The sequence below is a fragment of the Blastomyces dermatitidis genome (genome assembly GCF_000003525.1).
Source record: "Blastomyces dermatitidis ER-3 genomic scaffold supercont1.2, whole genome shotgun sequence".
Classification (NCBI taxonomy): domain Eukaryota; kingdom Fungi; phylum Ascomycota; class Eurotiomycetes; order Onygenales; family Ajellomycetaceae; genus Blastomyces; species Blastomyces dermatitidis.
In genome coordinates, this window is record NW_025544775.1 from 1,887,906 (window position 1) to 1,909,446 (window position 21,541).

The following is a 21,541-nucleotide window of genomic DNA, read 5'->3' on the forward strand; positions in this document are numbered from 1 at the left end:
GAATGCTGAATGAAGAGAGCTGAAGAGAGAGAGTTAAACAATTACAGTACTGAATTCAAATGTTCAGATGAAGAATCGTCTTCTCATTCTCAACATAAATACTGATTATTATGAAATACCCGACTCTTACAGCAAATTAAATAAATATTACAAAATCACTACATCTGTGTATTTATGAGAAACTATGAAAGAGAAGGTTGTCAGAGATTTGAGTGTGAGATCATTTACTTAAAATCAATCTTTTATATTTGTATATAGAATATTCATCTGTATATAAAGTTTTTCTCTTAATATACAGAGTAAGTATCAATCAGATACTCTTTCACTCATCACTCTTTAATATACTTTTACTCTAGAGTGTGTGTAGAATCACTCTAGTATAATAACTATAAATTACTTTATAAACAGAATTATCACATCTCTGAGAAGCTTGCACTTCTCACTAGTTTTAAATATACTATCAGATGTGATTCAAAGATGTCTGAGTTAGTGTAATAATAATATGAGTGTATACTGATTCTTTATAAGAAAATAATTAGTGAAGCACTGAAGCTACATTTATAAGTGTATTTAGAAGCAGCTATATTATTAATCAGTGACTGAATATTCTTTCAAATCACTCTCAAGCGGTAATAAGAAATTGACTTGATTCAAAGCTGATTGAAGATGAAGAGATAAAAGAAATTGAAATAGTGTCTGTTTAAACAGCTATTAATACTGTTTTTAAGTTTTTCTTTATTAGTTTATAATTGAAGAAGAAGAAGAATATAACTTCTCACTATTCAGTTTAATTACACTTTTGAAGATTAATACTCTGTAAATAAGAAAAAAAAAAGAGATATTAGAATGACAGACTGAATATAAGATCTTCCTGTGCAGATAATATTGAATAGAGTGAGTAAATGAGTCTTTTAAACAAGATTATACAGACTTGTATGTGCAATCAAACACACCCTGATCTGCAGATTACAAACAGCAGAAGTTCACACAGTAAGACTTGGAGTGTATCACCACTTTGTGATTTATGATTTTGTAACAAAGAGGCTTGAAGATGGGTGAACAAAAAAAGGAAATTTCCTTTTCTCAGGGATTGATTTAGCCCAGGCGGGTGAGTTTAGGCACAACAGACTCTGAAAACGGCCTCTGGAACATCATATGACAACATTCCCAACACTCGTCAAATGAGCTGTTGCACGTATCCTGTATGGGGGGAATTTGTGTCCCTCAGCGCGGAAAATGAAGCAACGGCAGAGCTGAATCGTAGAGACGAATGGAAAGGCTTCTAGAGATTGTAATCTTAATTCGCTTGTGGTACCCAACCAACAGACTTGTTCTATATGTATGTGTTATGAATATTTCTTTTCCTTCTTGAGAAGCCAAAGCTCAATGACCGAATAGAAGGAAGTAGAAGTACAAAAAATCCATGAAAAAATAAATGGAAGGTATATACACCAGTCGAGCTTTTTTAGATCTATCAGTCTCTTTAGGGAATGATGTCAACATTGGAAGGCCTTCTGCTCATCTATCCATGGATGCCCCCTAAAACAGTGAAGAAAACGCCGTGCGATTGCTATGGTTTATAGCCGTCGTGGAGCCGGCGGATGATGTATTGTCAACGCCCGCTCCAATCGAGGAAAAATAACCCCGAGGATAGGTCTCAGAGCGTGCTCTGCGCTCGATGAGTCAAGGGTGCTTGAAATTGTCCCGGTAACTTTGTTGCCACACCTTCCCTACGCTGGTATTGTCCTCAACATCCTCATCAACTCGCACGTCCTTCCGCACCTGAATTACCATGGCAGGTAAATCACCGTCCTTGCTGCTGTCCACAATTCTCTCCATGCTGTCAGAGTCGACGGTGGTGGGCTTCATGTCCCTCGAGTAAAAGGATCGGCTGTTCCGTTTGTTCGATCGATCGCTCGCGAATTTTCCAGACAGTTCAACGGAGCTCCCGGTTTCATAGCCAGAGGGTTTACTACCATTCTTGTAGCCACCGAGCCATATCTTTCTGCTAAAAAGTGGCCGAATGATGGGCGCATTTCCGATGAATACAGCCACCAGGTCTTCTCTGCATGACCAGATGGCTGCAGTTGGTCCGGTTTTTAACTGTTACGTTTTCATGTTAGGAACCCGACGAAAAACGGCATTTTGACGACACATAATTATACGTACAGCGATCACAAAGTAAACACGAAGGCAGGCAGCAATCATGATAAAGATAGTAGCTCCGAACAGGATAAAAATACCGATTCTCCGGCCGAGGGAGACCCGCATTTTGGCGAGAACCTAAGTCCAACAAGGAACAATTGAGTAAACAAAGCATATAGATTAGGGGGCCACATGGCTCAGAGGAGATGATTACCGGTAAGGGAATGGCCATGATCATCATATCGGTCAACACGTTCATTATGAGAATAGGAATTAAGAAGGCTAGACTTTGAGGTGTGCAGAGTGCTTAAGGATATAATGCTAATCAGTATGCGTTTCGTCTCCGTGTTGGATATGGGTAACTCACGACCAGGGTCCGGGTAAACTTGAAACAGCTTGTGGAAAGGGCGGCATGTAAATCCTAATAGGAGCAGGATCGATGCGCCCGTGGCTCCTACAATGAGCTGGGCGGGGAGGATGAACCTTTCAACCCAAAGACCATTGACCACGCGCTTGTAAAAGAAAAGCATGTTCATTTTCAATGTCCAGATAAGGCCAATGTATGTGTACCAGCCCGTCATGAAACATTTTGAGCCAAGGGATCGAAGCGCTTTCTCCTCTTCAGACATTGCGGCTCTCTGCGCTGCGGGTATATTACCATTGTCTCCAGCATACCCTACAATATGAGCCATTGCTGTCATGCCAGCATAGGAGAACTATTGTAGATTCGTCAGCGAACCGCCGTTCGAATGCATCTTTAAAGCTCGAAGAATCACTGACCCAAGCAGGAATAATCAAATAGTCGTCGGGCTTGAGGCCACGGAAGCCAACCAGCTTCAATCTGGTGAAGATACGTAGGAGGATAATACAAGAGCCTGCGGAAAATTCTGCCCAAGTTTCGATTAGCGGACTCGGGGCGCTCAGGGAGCCTCCCATGATGGGCAAAATTCACAAGGCTAGGGGATCTCAGAAAAAGTGTGATTTAAACTTGATGATTAACAAAAAAGAGAGTAAAAAAGGTTCGTAAAAGATTGTGAAGAAATGAAAAGAATGTAGAAGGCAGATGCGAATGTGAGATTCACGGCGATATATAAAATATGTTGTTTGAGGCTATTATAGAACGAGCGATGAACAGTAACGTCTGTCCTGTGTTGGATGTTCTCCCGTTTTCAGGGATGTTCAACCTTAGAAGGCAGAGAGAGCTGTGAGTCGGAATAGCAATTTCATTCCCCAGAACAAATTATATTCCTCACTAGATATTTTCTAATCGCTTTATGGACTAGGCTTCCAGAATCAAAGGACGATGTCCAGTCAACTGGAGAATTTCTTTCCTCGCAGATCCTTCTATCAAACTGTCGAAAAGAGTACGCATACAGGTTGCAGCCGGAGGAGAGCATGGGGATGTCCAAGAACCTAGCGGCCCAGGGTAGTGGCAAGCGGGAACCGAGGCGGCCGCCAAAAAAATTATAACCTGGGCGAAGCCCAACCAAGCGCAGCGTATCACGTTTGGGAAAAGCGGAAAGTTCTCTGGCCCTTGCGGATCATCAAACTATTTTCCTGTCAGTATCGAGGAGAGAAGCGCTGGACCCCCGTTTTCGGGATTTGGTTTGCGGGAAAGTACTAAGGCGTTCATTTGCTGGACCTGAAGGCTGTGGGTTTGACCAGCGAATAGCATGATGGCCTCTTTACCCCGTTAACTTAGTTGTGACTCTTTCTAAACCCGTGCATACCAAACGTCTCGCTGCCATAAAATATTGCATGGCGCATGCCTTGGTTCTTCACAAGAACAAGAACCCGCTTCTAGAGAGCAGGACATGACTCCAAGCTCCAACATAATCAATAACCTTTCATGTTCAGACGATTGGGCCGGAAGAGAGCACCGAACGGGGCGTGATACCCAACGCTCGGACCCTTTATCCTTTCGCCATGAACAAGCGTCTCGTGTTTCAAGAACCATCTGTCGGCTCCGAGATATGGAAAGTTCACTAGCCAAGCATGGACCGCAAGCGAACGTTTGCCCTAACGGCTGAACCTGCTTTTACGCTCTGACAGGCGAATAATGAGAAAGGAGAGGTCTCGTTCTGTTATCAGCCAACTTGTCAGGGTCTTGAAAGGGTTAGGGACAGAGGAGGACTGAGATTTCGGATCCCGCTGTTGACCGGTCATGTTCACGAGCCCCCCCAGGGGTTACTAGCCTCGGAGCTAATTTAGCTTAGTCACCAACTTTCAAACCGCCAGCTGGTTCGAGACAAATTGAAGGGCCTTGGAAACTCGAAGCTAGTGGCCAGATCAGCAGTTAGTTACCTGTCACATTCCGGCTGGAGTCTCGCGACCCACCAAGGGCGAAGCGGGAGCCAGTAGACTGCTGCTGACGATTATTTTAGGATTATTTTGGGTAAACGCGGGACCCTTGGGGAACCGGGAAAGCGGCCCGAACGGCCAGCTAAATCCGAAGCTGTGATCGGCAACGTGCCGCCATTTTTAGCGTCCGCCTTCAAAAAAATACTCAAGCCGCGCACGATGACAAGGTACTCTCCGAACCCTTGTGACGGCAGATTGATGAAATTGCATGGGACCCCTTTGCGTTTCCGTCGTCCTTGGGGAGGACGACTCAAATGCTCATCAACTGGCCAAGGTCCCGAAGAACCGCACTGCTCATTGCACCCTGGCCCCTAGGAGGGAGCGTCCCAGACGTCCTGAGCCTTACGAACGCCCCTGAAACTTGGGCCAGTCTTAAGCTGGTGGTATTTTTTGTGCTAATCCCGCCAAGAATGAGGTCCGAGACAAGCATTAAATTGGCTCTGGCAGCTCCTGTGCGGAGTGAGTGTACCGTTCTACTTCATTCATTCTCTTTTTGGAAGGCAACATTGAAGGAGAGAGGCGCCCACTTTTAATAATCCTGGGCATGTATTTCTGGCATGTTCCTAGAACATTCCTGGGGGGCGATATTCATGATATTTTCATGGTATCAAGAGAGAATGAGCGTTTGCAAAAGGGACCGCTGCGAGGAGGTAGCTCGTATAATTGTAGGAGCTTGCCGACTAGCACATCCTTGATGAAAAATCGAGCTTATGGTGCAAAGACGATCCAAGATGACCACAATTTACCCCTCACCTGCGTGGATGGGCCGTTGAAACCGACCGCCGACTTGAGAGCCGAAATTCAAAGAGCGTCCAATCAAAACAGTTTCCCAAAAGAGGAGAAGAACGAAAGACCAACGTATAGGCCAGCTAACTTTCAAATAATCTCTCTACCAATCATGCGCGCTATGGCGGACCATCCATGCGGGACCAAGGATTGCGGGGTTTCTTTCCCATGACCCCAACAGATGAAATTGGTGACGATTCGAAATTTATAAAAGCCATCCTCCCCTCAGTTTTCAGTTTCTTCAAGGATTGTCGATTTTCAAGATTGTAATCACCTAGAATCTGCCACCACAATCTCCAAACACCATGACCGAACTCGACGCCCTTATTGTCGGAGCCGGTTTCGGCGGAGTGTATCAACTGTGGAAGTTGAGGAATGAAGGATATCAGACCAAACTCGTTGAATCCGGGTCTGATTTTGGAGGTGTTTGGTACTGGAATTGCTATCCTGGAGCAAGAGTGGACTCTGATATCCCACACTATGAGTTTTCGATGCCTGAGATCTGGAAGGAATGGACTTGGTCCGAACGTTTCCCTGGAGGGCCGGAACTTCGAAAGTACTTTGCACATGTGGACCAAAAGCTTGACCTTCGCAAAGACTGCCTCTTCGACACCACAATCGCTTCCGCCATCTTCAATGATAATGACAAGAAATGGCACGTTACAACTCAAGGCTCTGAAACTTTTAAGGCCAAGTTCCTCTTGCTCAATACTGGCTTTGCATCGAAACGATACACACCAGACCTGAAAGGTCTGGATACTTTCCAGGGCCAATGGCTGCATTCCTCTTTCTGGCCCCAGGAAGGTTTGGATATGACCGGCAAGCAGGTAATAATCATGGGAACCGGTTCGACCGGAGTGCAAATCACCCAGGAAGCCGCAAAGGTTGCAAAGGAGGTCACGGTACTGCAACGAACCCCAAATCTTGCTCTTCCGATGGCGCAAAAGAAATACACCAACGGAGAACAGAAACAACCCCGAGATCAGTATCCAGACCTTTTCAAAATACGACCGACAACCTTCGGAGGGTTCATGTGGGACTTCAAGGGAAGGAACACATTCGATGATTCCCCTGAAAAGCGCCGCGAGTTCTATGAAGAGCTCTGGAAGCAAGGCGACTTTAGCTTCTGGCTCGCAACCTATCAGGACATGCTTTTCGTCAAAGAATCCAACGAAGAGGCCTATAACTTCTGGAGGGAGAAGACCCGCCAGCGTATCAAGGATCCCAGGAAACGAGACATTCTTGCACCCATGATCCAGCCCCACGCATTTGGATGCAAGCGCGTCTCCCTGGAACAGGACTATTACGACGTATTCAACCAAGACAACGTCGATGTGTTAGATATTAAAACGCATCCTCTTGTAGAAGTCACTTCAAAGGGCATTAAAACCACAGAGAAAGAGGTTGAGGCTGACCTCCTGATCCTCGCGACGGGCTTCGATTCCTGCACGGGTGGCATGAAACAGATCGATATCCGCGGACCCTCCGGTATTTCCCTCACTGACAAGTGGGTTAATGGCTCCCTCACCTATTTGGGAATGTCTGTCTCTGGCTTCCCCAACATGTTCTTCACCTATGGTCCCCAGGCGCCCACTGCGCTCTGCAACGGCCCGACTTGTGCGGAGCTGCAGGGCAATTGGATTGCCGACTGCATGAATTATATGCGGGAGAAGAACCTTTCGACCATCGATGCAACACTCGAGGCGGAAGCAGCTTGGAAACAGGATGTCCACGACTTTGCGCATGCTAGTTTGCTTCCTACCGCTAAATCGGTAAGTTTATCCATGTTGATATTGCCCGTTTCCTGTTTTCCCACTCTTCTCTGCGCAAACCTCTTCCCCCAAAGCCCAGGGTGATTCCTCGTATGCTAACACTCAAGCCAGTGGTACATGGGAGACAACATTCCAGGAAAGCCACGAGAGTCATTGAACTATCTCGGGGGTGTTCCGCGGTACATGAAGACCTGTAGAACCTGCGCTGAGAAAGGTTATGAAGGCTTCGTGTTGGCGTGAGAGTCGTGCTTGCGCTCTTATACCTAGCTGCCAGGAGCTAGGTTCAACTGGAAAATAAGCTGGGTGTATCTAACAGAGGAACATCGCAAGGAGCATGGTGTCCTCTCTCAATTTTCTCTTGCAGTCAATCCTTTTGATTTTTAGCATTGTGGCCAACAATTGAACTGGTGTACTGAAGGTTGTTGGTCTGTGCGTCGATGGCTTGTTCCCCAGAAAGGGTTTAGTTTATTTTTTTTTTTTTTATTTTTTTTTTTCAATCTATCAAACGTTCCATCCCATCGTTGTTGCTCTGAGCATTAATTAATTTACATATTTTATTGGTTTTATGACATGCACTATTCAGTTGAAAATCATTGGTCCCCTGGTATACAGTCCCTCTTTGAGTATAGAATTGTATTTGTAAATGCTGGTTAATAGCGGATTGAAAGTACAGATCGCGTAAAGGCATGGTATCTTCAGGGTAGATATAGGATATTTTCCCGCAAATTTTCAACAAATATAAAATGCAGTAAACAATGTTGTGATTGTAATAGTCCCATCTTGCAATAGCAAAAGCACCGAAAGTCAACACCCAGAAAACCATGACAAACTCCTCCATTCCAATGAGGAAGCACGAAAAGCAAATAAGCCCGCGCATACAAATGAAAAAGACACCCAGTCCAGGACAAGGAAAGCAGAAAACAAGCCTCATGGAGAAAGAGATCCAATCATCTCTTCCCCCGATACCGCCCTCTACCAAACCGTCCATCCCGACCACGATTCTCCCTCCTCCATTCCCTCTCCCTCTCTTCCTCCTTCTCCTGCTCCTCTCTGATCCGCGCCCTCTCCCGCTCCAAATCCGCTTCCGTCTTCGCTACCTTAACCATCGGCTTTGGCAAATTCTCCGGCCAACGCGGATGCGCACCTTCAAGACACGCTCGTCCCTCTGGGCAAAACCCGGCCAAATAAAACCGACATATCTTTTTACGCACATGTTTCTTCGCGCACAGCGGACCTAGATGGCAGAATCCCCTCTCGTAGTGTTCGCAAGGCGGTATCTTAGCGTCTTCGGGGACGTGTTGGTATAGACATTCATCGCCATTGGGGCAGTACCCGGTCCGCGCAAAATTCTGGCACTCGGGCATTCGCCGTAGGTTATATTCATGCAGGTACTCGCACTTGATCCCCTTTTTGCACAGGCCTTTGAGAAAGTGCTTGCAGACGAGGGTGCCATGCGTTGAGGACGGGGCAATCGCGGGGGATGTGGCAGAGGAGAGTCGGGACGGGGTAGGGTGTCTGTCCGGACATGTTGGGCCTAAGGGGCAGTGGCCTTCTCGATACGCTTTGCACACTGGTACGTCTGAAGCGAGTCCAAAGCCGAAGGTTTTTGTGAGAAATGGGCTAAAGGAGAAATTGAAGTTAGGGTCACGAGGGGCGTCTGGCGAGACGATTCGGTCTGCGATTCCTTGTACGTCCGCAGACATGGCGGGAAAGGTAACTAAGTTCTCTTCCGGACCGGGGAAAATATATGTGTGGTTTAGTAAAGAGAGGGCAAATCCGGTAACAGAGTAACCGCAAATCCCGGTAACAGAGTAAACCTGGACGCAGCTGTCTCGTCCTGTCTCGTACCGTTCTCACTAACTGCAAAATCGATGTGAGGCGGCTAGAGAGGGCACAATTGGAGGGAAGACCCTAGCGGGCGAGACGGTAGCTGTAGGGAGATGTGACGTTCGAAAATCGAGAAGCTGCTTGAGAAACAGTCAAGCCAATAAATAGCAGCAATATGAGAAGTGGTAATCCGTAGGGATCTTGGAAAAGTATCGTCAGCGTGTCATGGGTAGAAGCCGCATGTTGACGTTGTTTGGTTGCTCTCACGCCCGGCGGTTTGTCTGGCTGCGCCAAAGCCACACAACAAGCTTCGGCGCACAGTATTTAACTAGTGGATCGGATAGTTTACCACTCCCATTTCTCAACATCCCTACTGGCTATTTCCCATAGACAGTTGAATAACGATCTGTTGTTCTAATGGTCCTATGCGTGTGGACTATGGAAGAACTGGAATAGGGATATTTGCTGGCTCCAGAGGCCCGGATATTTGTGCGACCTTTTATACTCTACAGAATACATTGCTGCTGGATAGATGCTCCACGCCGGTATATCTAGTTGCATTTCGGAACTACTCCGTATATGTCTCTGGGCTATCCCAAGGAAACCTCTTCCAGCTTGGCTGTGGCCCAGACCAAATCGATCCCGAGAACAAAGCACAACAATTCAAGGATCAACCAGAGGGGGCTAAGGTAGATAGAATGATCTTCCCCTCATGCGTGGTCCTCGATTCATTCCACCACTTTTAAATAAAAGAACAAACAAAAAGGGCACAATCGCAACAGAATCAGACCAAGGTGCTTCGTATTGGGATATTTTCCTATCCCCAGAACAATGTTTACAGAGGGGGATCCTACCTATACCACCCTTCACTCAGAGAATCCGACACGCTCAGAATGCTAGGCTACAGGCATTCCAACATAGCAGAATACAATAATGATATCATTTTAGTATGGCGGCATGTATGTACATGTACATGTACGTGTTCATTTGCACCCTCTTATGGCCAGATATCAAGCTTCTGCGATCTTGTATCTACATCAAATCGCAAGCCGGCCTACACTGATCCTGCCAGCGCGGGACATGTAAATAAATATGGGAATTGCTTGTTCCGTCCCCAGTCGAGTCGTCTGAAGAACTATCCTAGCGTCGATCTAGAATAGCTCTCCAGCTCGACTGCGCAGCCAGGCCAGACCACATTATCCCGCACCAAAGGCTCGCATGGATGGCGGGATCAGAGCTATGATTTTTAATACACAGTCTCTAATATCATGAAAATAGAGTTCTTCTGTGAAATCTGTTTTTATCAGAAGTCAGTGAATCTTATATTTTTCAAAGGTTATCTTTATTTATTTTTATCTATGAAATTAATGAGAAAAATTATTGATTTCAATGTTCTTCTCTCAATATTATTCAAGTGATAGCTGCTCTCCCAACTATTTCATTCTGCGTGAACTTGAGTTTGTTAAAACAAAAAGAAAATACTGCTGCTCCTGGGACGAGGCCCCTGGAGGCTAGGCAGCTAGTTAATAATTAGCAGGACTAAAAAAAGCAACAAAAAGGCTCTGGCAAAGCTCATTAAACTCCCAAGCTTGCTCTTCAATAATATATTATTCATGTATGTTGCTTCCTATCCTTCCTGCACAGAGTAAATCGAGAAGAAAAAGAAAAAGAAAGATAGAAAACACAGACATCTGTTTGATGTCTCTCTGTTCAAACACACAGCACTCAGGAGCTTTTTAAAAGCGCCGGGTTTGTGATCACTGAGAAGAAATACTACATGTACTCTTTTTAGTATCTCAGAAAAACATTAGGCCTCACCTTCTTTGCACTCAAATGAGGCCTCTTCTTCACTAGTTTCTACCCCGGGATCTACTATTTATTCACTCTTGATCCACATAGTTTATTCATAAGGCGTCTAAAAACCCCCTCCGTCATATATATGTAATTCCATCGCTGCTGTTGGTAGAGGTTCTTGCAGAGGAAAATGGAAAGGAAAAGTTAAATAGTTAATCCCCAGGATTTCCATGCTAGTGCGATAATCGCCACTACTACGGCAGATACCCGCTTCCCTAAAATTTTCCTACCCTGGGGTAAAATAAAAAAAAATAACCCAAGAGGCGAATGGGAGTTGTGTCGCCGATGCGCTGAGAGCTCGCATCGTGACTTTGAGGAAGAAAGCGGGAAGGTTTGGCCCTGCTTTCTATCTGTGTTGGGATAATTCCAAACCTCCAGCATAATGAAAACGGATTCAGCCCTTTCAGTTTTCATTCTGGTCCTTTCAACCCTCGTTTTCTTCCGCAGGGCCTGAAACTGGCGGGACTAGGTGTTCCTTGACCTCGTTCTCTGCATATATATATATTCCTATAACTATATCCAGGTATCCATACCCAGCTGCAACCGCCTAGCGATTTTCTCATTCTCGAACCTCCAGTACCAAACAGCCCAAGACTCTCTAGAACAACCCCTTTGTCTTGTCGAATCACTGCTTTCTCCTATCTTAGTGATAGAGATTTTGTTTTCTAGAACGGACTAGGCACCCAGTCAGGGCCCTGAATCGCCTTTGCTCCGCTTGATCGCTCCTGATGTACCCCTCTATGGGACCTCCCTCCGGAGTTCTAGGTTTCATGAACCTTCCGACCAGGACCTCATGCAGGGAGCTTCCCCTGGAATGCCGATGCACTGGAATGCGGTGTACTATGCCAATTGGCGGGCCAATAACATACCGCCTCCCTCAGCGTTGAATCTAGGTTATATATCCCATATATTCTACGCTTTTGCTTGGTATGAATGGAATAAGGGGAGAATTTACCCCCCCCCCCCAAAACTCCTTCCCCCCTTGCTTCACAGGCCCAAATTAAGGCAATACAAGACAGACAGCTTACTGGAATGGAGTTGGTAGGGTGAAAGAGGACGGTAACGTCTCTGTTCGTGTTCCCCCCCCCCCCCCCCCCCGGACAACAACCCCGTGGGGTCATTGATACATGTATATCCTTGTTTTAAAAAGGCAGACATAACTGACGATTTCTCCAGCTTAGCAACGAATGGGTGGACGAATACCAGCCAGTCGATGGCACTCAGGGATATCTTCGGGCACTCGTCCAGCGGAAACACGACAGCCAGGTAAAAGTGCTCCTTTCGATCGGGGGCGGGGGCATAGGCAGCAAGAATTTCGCAGAGGTCGCTGGGAACCCAGCAGCAGTTGAGAGATTTCTATCAAGCGCCACAGAGCTGGCGAATAAATTTAACCTTGATGGGTTTGATAGTACGGAAAACCCTTCCCGATAGGCTGCCCCAACCCCGAGGATGGTTTCAGTTCATATGGGTGACAAGCAAAGACAATATTCCGCTAACAAGTATAAAAAAAAAAAAAAACAAAACAAAACAGTAAACTGGGAACACCCCGAAACCCTCGAACAGGGCTACGACTACAACACCCTCCTGTACCGCATGCGCGAAAAATTCCCAAGCCCAACCTACCTCCTCACCACCGCCCTCTCAGCCGGCCAATGGGTCCTCAACAAAATAAACCTTGTCGAAGCCCACCTCTATGTCGACCTCATCAATCTCATGACATACGACTTCTCCGGCCCCTGGATGCCTCACAGCGGGCACCACGCTCAACTCTACGCACCACCACCGCCACCGCAACCGGCGCCATCAGGAGTGCCAGGCCCGCCGCAAACTGCGGCGGCGACGAATAGTACATGTACCATGTCGTGCTCCTCAGGGGTCGCCTATCTGTTAAGCTGGGGCGTGCCCGCCGATAAAATCCTCCTAGGCATTCCCGCGTACGGTCGTGCGTTCCCGGGGGCGTATGGGATTAATCAGCCGTACGATAGAGGGGGCGAGGAGAAGGTGTTTGATTACCGTGAGTTACCGCTGCCCGGGACAGAGGAGGTGCACGATGACGTGGTTGGTGCGGCTTATTGTGTTGATGTCGGCGGTGGGGGAGGAGGAGGTGGTGGTGGTGGAGGGGGGGGAGGGGCCGGGTTCATTTCGTACGATTCGCCGCGGACAGTAACGCAAAAGGCACATTTTGTATCGGAGTTTGGCCTGGGGGGGCTTTTCTATTGGCATATCGCGACGGATGCGGGTGTGGAGACGAGGAGGAGTCTGGTGGCCACTGGGTATTGTGCGCTGCATCCGTGGATGATTTCTACGTCGAATGAGAGGAGGTGGGGGAGAGAAAGATGATGATGTTGATGATGATAGTTTCGGGCGTTTGGGTGGGATTCATAATAATGGAATGACTTTAATCAGAAGAAAGGCATACATGCATCACTCTCATTTACCCCCTTTTTCCCCTCCCTTCAATTCTATTGTTGTCTCCCCGGCGGGTTGTATTACGCCATTTCTCATTAAAAAAAAAAAAAAAAAAAAAAAAAAAAAAAAAAAAAAAGAAAAGAAAGACATTTTTATTATCCCCTATTTTTAATATTAACCATCACCCCCCGGGGAAAAGAGTAAATTGGAAATACCTATATAAGACGCAGCTCTTTATCATTGTTGACGATGCTCTGGCGTCGGGCAAGGTAACAACGTAAGTATCGCTCGAAATTCGAAATAGGCGAGACAGAAGGGGCATGGTAGTAAATGTATAGCTTGCTGTCTTACTATTCCGTACTTGTTCTATGATATGCAGACAGGTAGATGCATGAATTTTTCCGGGTCAGGGGAGGGGAGGGAGGGGAGGGGGGAGGATATAGATTTTTCTAAACGTTATGTGAAAAGGCAGGGGGCTTCCAGCTAGGGGGGGGGGGGAGGAGGAGGGGAAGAGAAGAGGGGGTTCACATATAACGACCACATCTACGTCCAACAATCATAGAAGAAGAAGAAGCAGAAAATAAATAAATTAGAAACCCCCGAATCAAAAAGAGATAAGAGATAGGTGTGTAGAAAGAATTTTTTTAAGTCGAGCGAGGTGATTAATAAATCGTTCGTAGGAACCACTAAATTAATTACATACATAACTACGGATTATGGCGGCACATGCTCCTTGACATAATAGATAAAACAAAACAAACAAGGTATCATTTTCGGACATCGGAAATAAAATAATCGTATATACTAGCGGGGTGGATGATATTATAGCCACAAAGGATATATACATATATATATAGATATATATATATATGAATAATAGAGACAAAAAAGCGGCAGCGAAGCAAAAGAACATATATATACCCACAGACACGTCGCCGGCGGAAAAACGAAGACAACGACGAGTGTGCGTGTACGTATGTACAGTACATGTACGCTGGACGTTACGTCATAGTAAAGGCCGCCCGCGCTATCATTACCTCCAACTACCACATTAAAAAGAAATCGAAAAAAAAAGAAAAGAAAAGAAAATTGTAAAAAAAATTACTTCACGTCACACCCAAAACCTCTCCATCACCCTTATTTATTTCCCACCAAGCCCCAACAACGGTGCCAAATCCAACTCAATATGCAGCGTATTCGACGACAGCGCAGCGGTGAAATACGGCAACTCCTTGCCGTCATACACGGCCGATTTGCCCACGATGGTCACGGGGATGACGCCGTTCTTGTACTTGGCGTCGTCGCCGTTGACGAAGGGGAAGATCTTGGTGAGTTCGACGGTCGAACGCATTTGGACGAGGTTGTCGCCGGGGCGGATGACGAGGCCGGGAAGCTTGGCGGTGCCGATTTTGGTGCCGTCGACGGAGAGTTCGAGGGTTACGTCTCCCTGATAGCCCGGGGAAGATTAGAAGGTGGTATTTTTTGGGGGTTGGGGGGGGGGGGGGGAGTGACCTGATAACTTACCAAGGTGAGGGTTAGGACGCTGGGGTTTGGGATGAAGACTTCACCAATCATGTTGCTTCCGTCGGGTTGCTTGGAGGCGAGTTCGAAGTGTTTCACTTCGAAGCCCTTGAGTGCATTGAGGCCTGTTTTTGAAAGTGCGATTCCGTTGTCAGCAAATGCATTTTCTTATACAATGGCAACACCACCAACAACAATAATAAAACAGAAACATACCCTTCATGGTAATAACCTTGTGGTAATCCACCGTCGTCTTCGGCAGAGAACCCTCCTTCAAGCCTGTCCTGCCTGTGATCTCAAGATCAACGGTCTCGGACTTCATAACCTGGATGGAGTAGTCCGTGAAGGACTCCAGATCAGGCATGACGATCTGGTCAATCACGGCATTGGCGCCATCGGAGGCCTTGACAGGGGGGACTTCGAGGGTGATGAAGGGCTTCCCGCTGCCAGCAGTGGCGATGGTGGCGTTGAAGGCGTCGAGTTGGGGGTGGAACTTGGACTTAGAGCCGATGGTCTGGTCAACTTTGATGCGGAAGGAATCTGGGGTCGGGTCGGTGATTTCCATGGAGTTGATGGTGAGGGTGGATCTGTTCACTTCGCGTTGGGCGATGTTGGGGTAGCCGACGTAGATGCTGTTGTTTTTGAGGTCAGCGTTGATGCTTAGTTATGTCATTCTCGAAAACGGTTCCTTGCACCATTCTGCGGGATATGTAACAAGATGTTCCCATAAGGATGTGTATATGGACTGTTCATTTATGGAGCACATATACGCATGCTAGACCCCGTCTAACAAGCATATATCTCAAACACCAAAATGAAGACAAGCTGCATCACCGCGCCACCAAAGGGGGAGTATGAGTGGCAATACGGAATCAAAAAACGTAGACAGAACGGCAAGGACTCACACAGGCAAGATGATAACGAGCACAACTGCAATGAAAATGCCCAGATATAGCCACCAAAACCTCTTGAAACTAGCCTTGACGCGGGCACCAAAGCTAGGCTTAGGGGCCATGTCGTTGGGGCCAGCCTCAACCTTGTCCGACATCTTTTGGGATATGTATGGCCTTAAGGGGTGTGGTTTGGTTTAGGAGAAATGTGTTGTTGGCGGTGTCCCCGGAAGCTTTTATTCCCTTCATTAGTCGGTATCACCTTTTGAAAAAAAAAAAAAAAAAAAAAAAAAAAACAACAGAAAATACGCATATTCTATGCGATCTAAATGTGCCAAAATCAGGAAGGGGCTTGAGAAGGACTGTGCAAAAATGTGGAGAATAACAACGGGTGTCACATCCAACGGATGCACATGCACATTACATTCCCAAGCAAGGACAGCAAGAATCGCATTTCTGCAGTGTAAAGATGTATATAATCTTCTGCAACATGCATGCTACAGAGAGAAAATTGTTAAAGCACACAAAGCAAGCATGTACAAACAAACAAAAAAACAAAAAAAAGAAAAAAGAAAGAAAGAAAGAAAGAAAGGGATATTTACTATCCCTGTTATGAAGTTTAAAAAGCCGCGCGAGAGAAAACCAAAGGACAAAGGGTACACGAGAGAAGGGGGGAAATAAAAGGGGGGTGAACTAAGCGCGAGAGGAGAGTAACGGAAGTATGAAGACTTACAGAATGAAGCGATTGATAAAAAACCACACCACAACCACGGTGGCGAGAAGGACGGAGAGGAAATAAGAAGAAGAAAAAGGGAGAGAGGGAGAGAGAGAGGAGCGGGGGGGGGGGGGGGGGGGTAAAGGGGGGAGGAAACCATCCAAAAATGGGGGGGGGAAGCCGCAAGAAGCTGGGGTGTTGGGGTAACTAAATACCAATCCCCCAAGGGAAAGGCAGAGGTAAAAATAATAAAAATAAATAAAAATAAAAAAAAGGAAAGGAAAGAAAAACAAGGTAAATTAATTGATCGAATAAAATAAAATAAAAACGGATACCGGCCAACTAGGCGTAGACCCGGGGATAGATAGGATAGGTCGCAAAAGGGCAGAAGAAGGATCACAGAGCAGACTGTGGGGAATTAAATGCCGTACGTAATTCTGCGCAAAATATCGAGTCGGAGAGGGTTGAGCAAGAGGGACTGGACTAGTAGGGTATGTATGTATATAAATGTTATTACGATGGCGACAGGTCGGTTGCAATCGTTTTTTTTTTTCTTTTTTTTTTGTTGTTAGGGGAAGAAGATTGAGACCGCGAAACTATCAATCACATGCTTCCAGGGAGGCAAAAGAGGAGGAGGCAAAAAAAAAAAAAAAAAAAAAAAAAAAAAAAGGATGAGCATTCATGCAATATCACCGCGGTTGATTTCAACGGCACTAGAACTGACCCTGACGCGATGCGAATCAGCGATGTGCTACTTTGGCTCTTGGCTAACCAAGTATGCTAGCTAGTATGCTAGCTAGTGGATGCGGGGAGGGAAGACATGACAACACTAGCGGGTAGCCGACGGAGGGAGGGAGCAAGAAGATGGAATTGTTCGGTTTGGATATAATCGTGTCATGCCATGACGTTGCTTGCAAAGTTGCGCTCGTGAGGTTTCTACATATCTAAAGGAGGCAACCATATGATGGGGAGAGAGTTTTCAACACATTTCTGGCTGTGTATGAAAAAAAGACAACGGGGATTACCAGTCTAGTCTGGGTAGTTCAGGAGGCTTGCTGTTCTCGGAACAATACGCCGCAGATAATCTCTAGAAATAGGGAGGCCTTCATCTCACTGCTCTCTCACGAGTAACGAAGTTACTGGCCATGTTCAGCCTGTGAGGCTATGATTGACCCGGGATAGCCAGCTCTGGTTGCAGGGGGGGGGGATACCAGTACCATCAGTGCAAGTACCTGGTACATGTACATGTATGTACATATACATATACTCTGTACATATACTCCGTACTCTGTACAGACAGAATTTCCTCAAACCGCAACAATCTTAGCTATACGCGAACTTCCCCGCCGGCTACCCGAGTCAGGCAAGAGGAATCACGAATCTTTCCCATGGCGGCGAGTTGGCGTTTGTCTGGAGTTGGCTCGGCGGGGCAAGAGCTGCTTCGCCTACAGTAGTTAACTTATAGTTACTACTGTGCGTACTTCCATGCTACAGCGTACTACTGCGTACGCCGTAACTTGTAAGTGGCCCCGAGGTTTAGCCCAGATTTTCGCCCAGTTGGCCCAGTTGGCCCAGTTGGCCCAGGTTGGGGATGGTCACGGGCTGCAGGTGGGGCCAATCAAGGCCAATCAAGGCCAGGCAGGGGCCAGGCAGGGTGCTGCAATTTGGAGCAAAATCCTCCTCCTCCCCAGTGGTGGCTAGTAGGAGACCAGCTAGGAGGAAAGATGTACCCAGTACCTGCACATGAAGTAACCACCGCCTTTCTTTTCTCGGGTTCCAATTGTCGTGTTTCTTCACATGACATACATGTCTTGTCTGGCAGGGAGTCAGGGGAGAAAATACAGAAATAGAGAAGTAGAGAAATACAGAAATATAGAAATATAGAAGTAGAGAAATAGAGAAATAGAGAAATAGAGAAATAGAGAAATAGAGAAATAGAGAAATAGAAAAATAGAGAAATAGAGAAATAGAGAAATAGAGAAATAGAGAAATAAACCGTTGAAGCCGTTTCAGCCATTCTAAAGTTTATGTGAAGCCCTTTGATAATTAAGTTTTCTCTGGAATTTTGTGCAGGCAAAAAAAAAAGTGTCATCTCAAACAGAGACATCTCTAACATTTGAATGCTTCCCTCGTATCGCCTCGGGCAAGACGGCCCACATGCAGCAAAACATTGTCCTTGCTGAGCAGTGAAGTAGTGAGGACGGCTTGCTGGGTTGCCATCTGGGGGCGGGCTTCCAATTATTCCCACTAAAAGAAATGCTTAACTAGTTTCGAAGCTAACTTAGTTACTGTAGGGTAGCAGCCAATTACAGCCAGAAAAGGCCCGCCGCAAGCTCTGACTGAAAACTAACCCGCCAAAGTCCAAGTGCCGCAGCCTCCGTCATTATTCCTGATATTCGATATTCAGGTCGCCTTGCGCAGTTATAACCTTCTGTGTGGTTTTTAGCAGTGGGGGCAACAGAGCAAAGAGGCAAGAAAAACCTGGCGAGTTATTCCATTTCATTGGAGATCTAGAAGAACCGCCCATGAAGCAAACCTTTCACATTTCTTGTTATCATTCTGCGCTTTTTTTTTTTTTTTTTTTTTTTTTTTTTTTTGACCTCAACATTAAGGTTTTGAATCGGGCCCCTCCAATTTCGTCATCACGATGGGAAAAGTATAGAGTAGGCTTGAGACAGACAAACAAGTCATTGTTGAGCTCTTTCGCGCCCATTGGCATGCATTGTGCTTTGGATTTGAAGTCGAGCGGGAAGGATTCGTATGCGGGTTATGATAATTAGTTAACTATTAACTTACTCTTCAATATTAACAATAGAACACAGGTTGCCCATGTGGAGCGCGATGTATCACCCCTCAGTAGCTATCATCATCGTGACCACCACACCATGGCACTCATGCTGACACATCAGCTCAGTTCCCAGATCCTCGTACCCCTTTTTATCAATCAATGAGCACAAGCAGTTCAGGCCGGAAGCGACGTGCGGGGTCTGCTCCAGATAGCGACAATAAGACCACTACGAAGACTCATTGATCCCTTGCGTCAACCGATTACGGCGCCTTTTCTTTCTAGACGGCGGACGGTGGAAGAAACAAAATTTCAACCTATCCCAGAACATGATTGGAACACTTCAGCAAGCACAGGATAACTCAGATGCTGTAAACTAGTAAAGATTCTGCGTATTGATAGCATGAATTGCTCTTTGTTTTGTCTTTTAATATAGCATCTTTGACGAAGAAATTGATTTTCTGGAAAGTCATACGGGGTGTACTTATGAGATTGTTGGAATGCCGCAAGGCCCAAAAAAGTTATATGATCCTACATTGAGGCGATGATAGTTGAGCTCTAATTGAATAGAATGTCCACTCCACTTAGACAGCTTACTAAATCGCTAGATGATCACAAGGATATATAAGCCCCAGCAAATATTTCATGAAAAAAGATGGGAATAAGTTTGAACACTAATAAATATCTAGAGGTGGCCGCAGTCCAAAGGTATATTGGTTTTCAGGAGCTTTTTAATGGACGTTATGGACCCTCTGAGACCGGTAATCGCAAAAAAAACTTAGGGCTACTTGGGTGTTTGGGCGGGAATTCGGGTCATTTGTATGGGTGATGCAAGCGGATGCAGTGGAAATACCCAGCATCCTCACAGAATGCTGTCCCCAAACGAATTTCCCTCCTCACCAGATTCTATAGCACATCCCGGAGTTTGGATGCCAAGTCAAAGATGAAAACGATAACAGCCACACCAGGGCAATGTTTAGCGATGTCGACGGAGACAATCTGCCACAAAATTGTTGAAAATATTGATAGGAACGAGGCCCAAGTTTTTTTTTTTTTTTAAAAAAAAAAAAAATAAAATAAAATTACAGAGTCGCCATCCTGAGCCACCAGACCCTATGTTCATGGTTTGGACTTTTAAAAACTATGGCCCCTTCAATGATCTACCAATATTTCCATCAATCATTGAATGCTATTCCTCACACTGCAGTACTGAAAGGTTATCGCACCATCTCCGCAAGTGCATTCCTATCCCAATGCAGAGAAAATTGGCTAGGTGCAATAGTAGAGATAAGTCTCAGCAATCTCGCCTCGTGCATGATCAGCTTCCTGTAAGAAGAAAGTTATGGTCCTGGTTAGTGTTTGACTATGACCTAAGTTGCTGTAAACAGTAGACACTCACTAGTGAATCTGCAAGTTGAGACACCATTAGCTCTTCATCCTCAATAAATCCTCATTGTCTCTCAGTAAGGCTATCTGCGTGATAGGTCTGAGCTCTGTCAAAGTCCAACCAGACCACTCTTTCAGGGTCATTCCTGACAATCATCATGTTCCTCGGTTTGGCGTCGCAATGCAGAACCAATGCTCTGTGAATCTCTTGGATGCCACGGATCAAAGCCTCTCCCCGCTCCTTTGTAAAATTGTGAGGATAGATCATCTCCATTTTTGGAATATACTCCAAGAGGATGGCACTAGGAGGATTCTTGTCATTAAGAAACATCTTCAGGTGAGGTTGATAGTGTGATAAGTCCATCTGTTCCATTGTCCCATAGAACTGAGGCACAATTCCGCGGTTGCAAAGGCCGTGCTTCATTAGTTGTCTGTAGGCAGTTGATTCGCAGATGTGAAGGTTTGTTTCGCGCTCAGGAGATGCGGGCTGGACTGGCCCATTGTCATGATGCTGTCTCAAATGTTAGAATGAACTGTTGTTTTGAAAAGCCTAAGGATACACAGACCACTTTCATTACACATATCTTGTTACGAATATGAACAAGGAATATTTCTGAGAATTCTGAGCTGAAAAGTTTTCGCTTAAATGTTATCTCAGAGGGGTCAATGTCAGTAAAATCCATGCATGAGATGTTGTGTTTCAATCTTCAAGTTTGCTTTGTCCCCTTCAAAATTCGAGGTTTTGCGGGGAAAGGTTGAGCCTTAAGAGAGAAGAGAGCAGGGAATTGTTGGTGATTACTACACCTACCCTAGTCACGTGCCACCCCAACCTATCCATATTCATACGGGAAGAACGTATAGACTGGCCGCCGGGACCATGAATTTCACATTTGATCCCATTTGGTCTGGTCCTATACATTTCTTGGTGTGAATCCTGCTGAGACTAATCATTAAATAAATATGTAAAGTGACTATATATCAGATCTCAAAATGAAATCATAACTTGAAAAAAATGAGAAAGTGATTTTATTTAATCTTATTTAATTTCATTCTTAGTATAAAGTTACTATTTTTATAGACTATTTTTAAT

At 45.7% G+C, this 21,541-nt stretch overlaps 7 protein-coding genes across 10 annotated transcripts; 3 read left to right on the forward strand and 4 right to left on the reverse strand.

The window, feature by feature from the left end:
- Window positions 1-795: 795 nt before the first annotated feature.
- On the reverse strand, window positions 796-7,456 carry BDCG_01555. 2 transcript variants are annotated; one of them, XM_045417070.1, is made up of 6 exons: window positions 3,399-7,428; window positions 2,926-3,032; window positions 2,513-2,861; window positions 2,360-2,451; window positions 2,170-2,283; window positions 826-2,103 (listed from the first exon to the last, which is right to left on the reverse strand). In XM_045417070.1, exons 3-6 carry the CDS (start codon window positions 2,844-2,846, stop codon window positions 1,684-1,686), a joined length of 960 nt encoding a protein of 319 aa, XP_045279640.1. In that variant the 5' UTR covers window positions 2,847-2,861; window positions 2,926-3,032; window positions 3,399-7,428; the 3' UTR covers window positions 826-1,683. The 2 variants fall into 2 exon arrangements, with proteins under 2 accessions (XP_045279639.1, XP_045279640.1); XM_045417069.1 differs by having other exon boundaries at window positions 796-2,103; window positions 2,926-7,456.
- Window positions 4,465-7,880, forward strand: BDCG_01557 (cyclohexanone monooxygenase). The gene is made up of 2 exons (XM_045417071.1): window positions 4,465-7,064; window positions 7,176-7,880. The coding sequence occupies exons 1-2, from the start codon at window positions 5,598-5,600 to the stop codon at window positions 7,302-7,304; spliced, it is 1,596 nt and encodes a 531-aa protein (XP_045273988.1). The 5' UTR covers window positions 4,465-5,597; the 3' UTR covers window positions 7,305-7,880.
- Window positions 7,540-9,439, reverse strand: BDCG_01558 (mRNA cleavage and polyadenylation specificity factor complex subunit). Its single transcript, XM_045417072.1, has one exon. The coding sequence runs from the start codon at window positions 8,765-8,767 to the stop codon at window positions 8,012-8,014; it is 756 nt and encodes a 251-aa protein (XP_045273989.1). The 5' UTR covers window positions 8,768-9,439; the 3' UTR covers window positions 7,540-8,011.
- Window positions 9,440-10,500: 1,061 nt separating this feature from the next.
- On the forward strand, window positions 10,501-13,241 carry BDCG_01559. 2 transcript variants are annotated; one of them, XM_045417073.1, is made up of 4 exons: window positions 10,501-11,672; window positions 11,791-11,815; window positions 11,922-12,153; window positions 12,277-13,240. In XM_045417073.1, the coding sequence occupies exons 1-4, from the start codon at window positions 11,539-11,541 to the stop codon at window positions 13,083-13,085; spliced, it is 1,200 nt and encodes a 399-aa protein (XP_045279641.1). In that variant the 5' UTR covers window positions 10,501-11,538; the 3' UTR covers window positions 13,086-13,240. The 2 variants fall into 2 exon arrangements, with proteins under 2 accessions (XP_045279641.1, XP_045279642.1); XM_045417074.1 differs by having other exon boundaries at window positions 10,537-11,672; window positions 11,922-13,241.
- Window positions 13,242-13,616: 375 nt separating this feature from the next.
- On the reverse strand, window positions 13,617-18,199 carry BDCG_01560 (uncharacterized protein). The gene is made up of 5 exons (XM_045417075.1): window positions 16,299-18,199; window positions 15,581-15,798; window positions 14,892-15,307; window positions 14,679-14,800; window positions 13,617-14,601 (listed from the first exon to the last, which is right to left on the reverse strand). Exons 2-5 carry the CDS (start codon window positions 15,721-15,723, stop codon window positions 14,296-14,298), a joined length of 987 nt encoding a protein of 328 aa, XP_045273990.1. The 5' UTR covers window positions 15,724-15,798; window positions 16,299-18,199; the 3' UTR covers window positions 13,617-14,295.
- Window positions 17,014-18,136, forward strand: BDCG_01561 (uncharacterized protein; the record flags this gene model as incomplete). Its single annotated transcript, XM_045417076.1, has 3 exons — window positions 17,014-17,055; window positions 17,608-17,730; window positions 17,775-18,136. 3 exons carry the CDS (start codon window positions 17,014-17,016, stop codon window positions 17,979-17,981), a joined length of 372 nt encoding a protein of 123 aa, XP_045273991.1. The 3' UTR covers window positions 17,982-18,136.
- Window positions 18,200-18,900: 701 nt separating the features above from the next.
- On the reverse strand, window positions 18,901-21,322 carry BDCG_01562. Of its 2 annotated transcripts, XM_045417078.1 has the most exons (4): window positions 21,260-21,322; window positions 21,018-21,092; window positions 20,465-20,962; window positions 19,637-20,391 (listed from the first exon to the last, which is right to left on the reverse strand). In XM_045417078.1, the coding sequence occupies exons 1-3, from the start codon at window positions 21,293-21,295 to the stop codon at window positions 20,516-20,518; spliced, it is 558 nt and encodes a 185-aa protein (XP_045279643.1). In that variant the 5' UTR covers window positions 21,296-21,322; the 3' UTR covers window positions 19,637-20,391; window positions 20,465-20,515. The 2 variants fall into 2 exon arrangements, with proteins under 2 accessions (XP_045279644.1, XP_045279643.1); XM_045417077.1 differs by lacking the exon at window positions 21,260-21,322 and having other exon boundaries at window positions 18,901-20,391; window positions 21,018-21,206.
- Window positions 21,323-21,541: the final 219 nt, after the last annotated feature.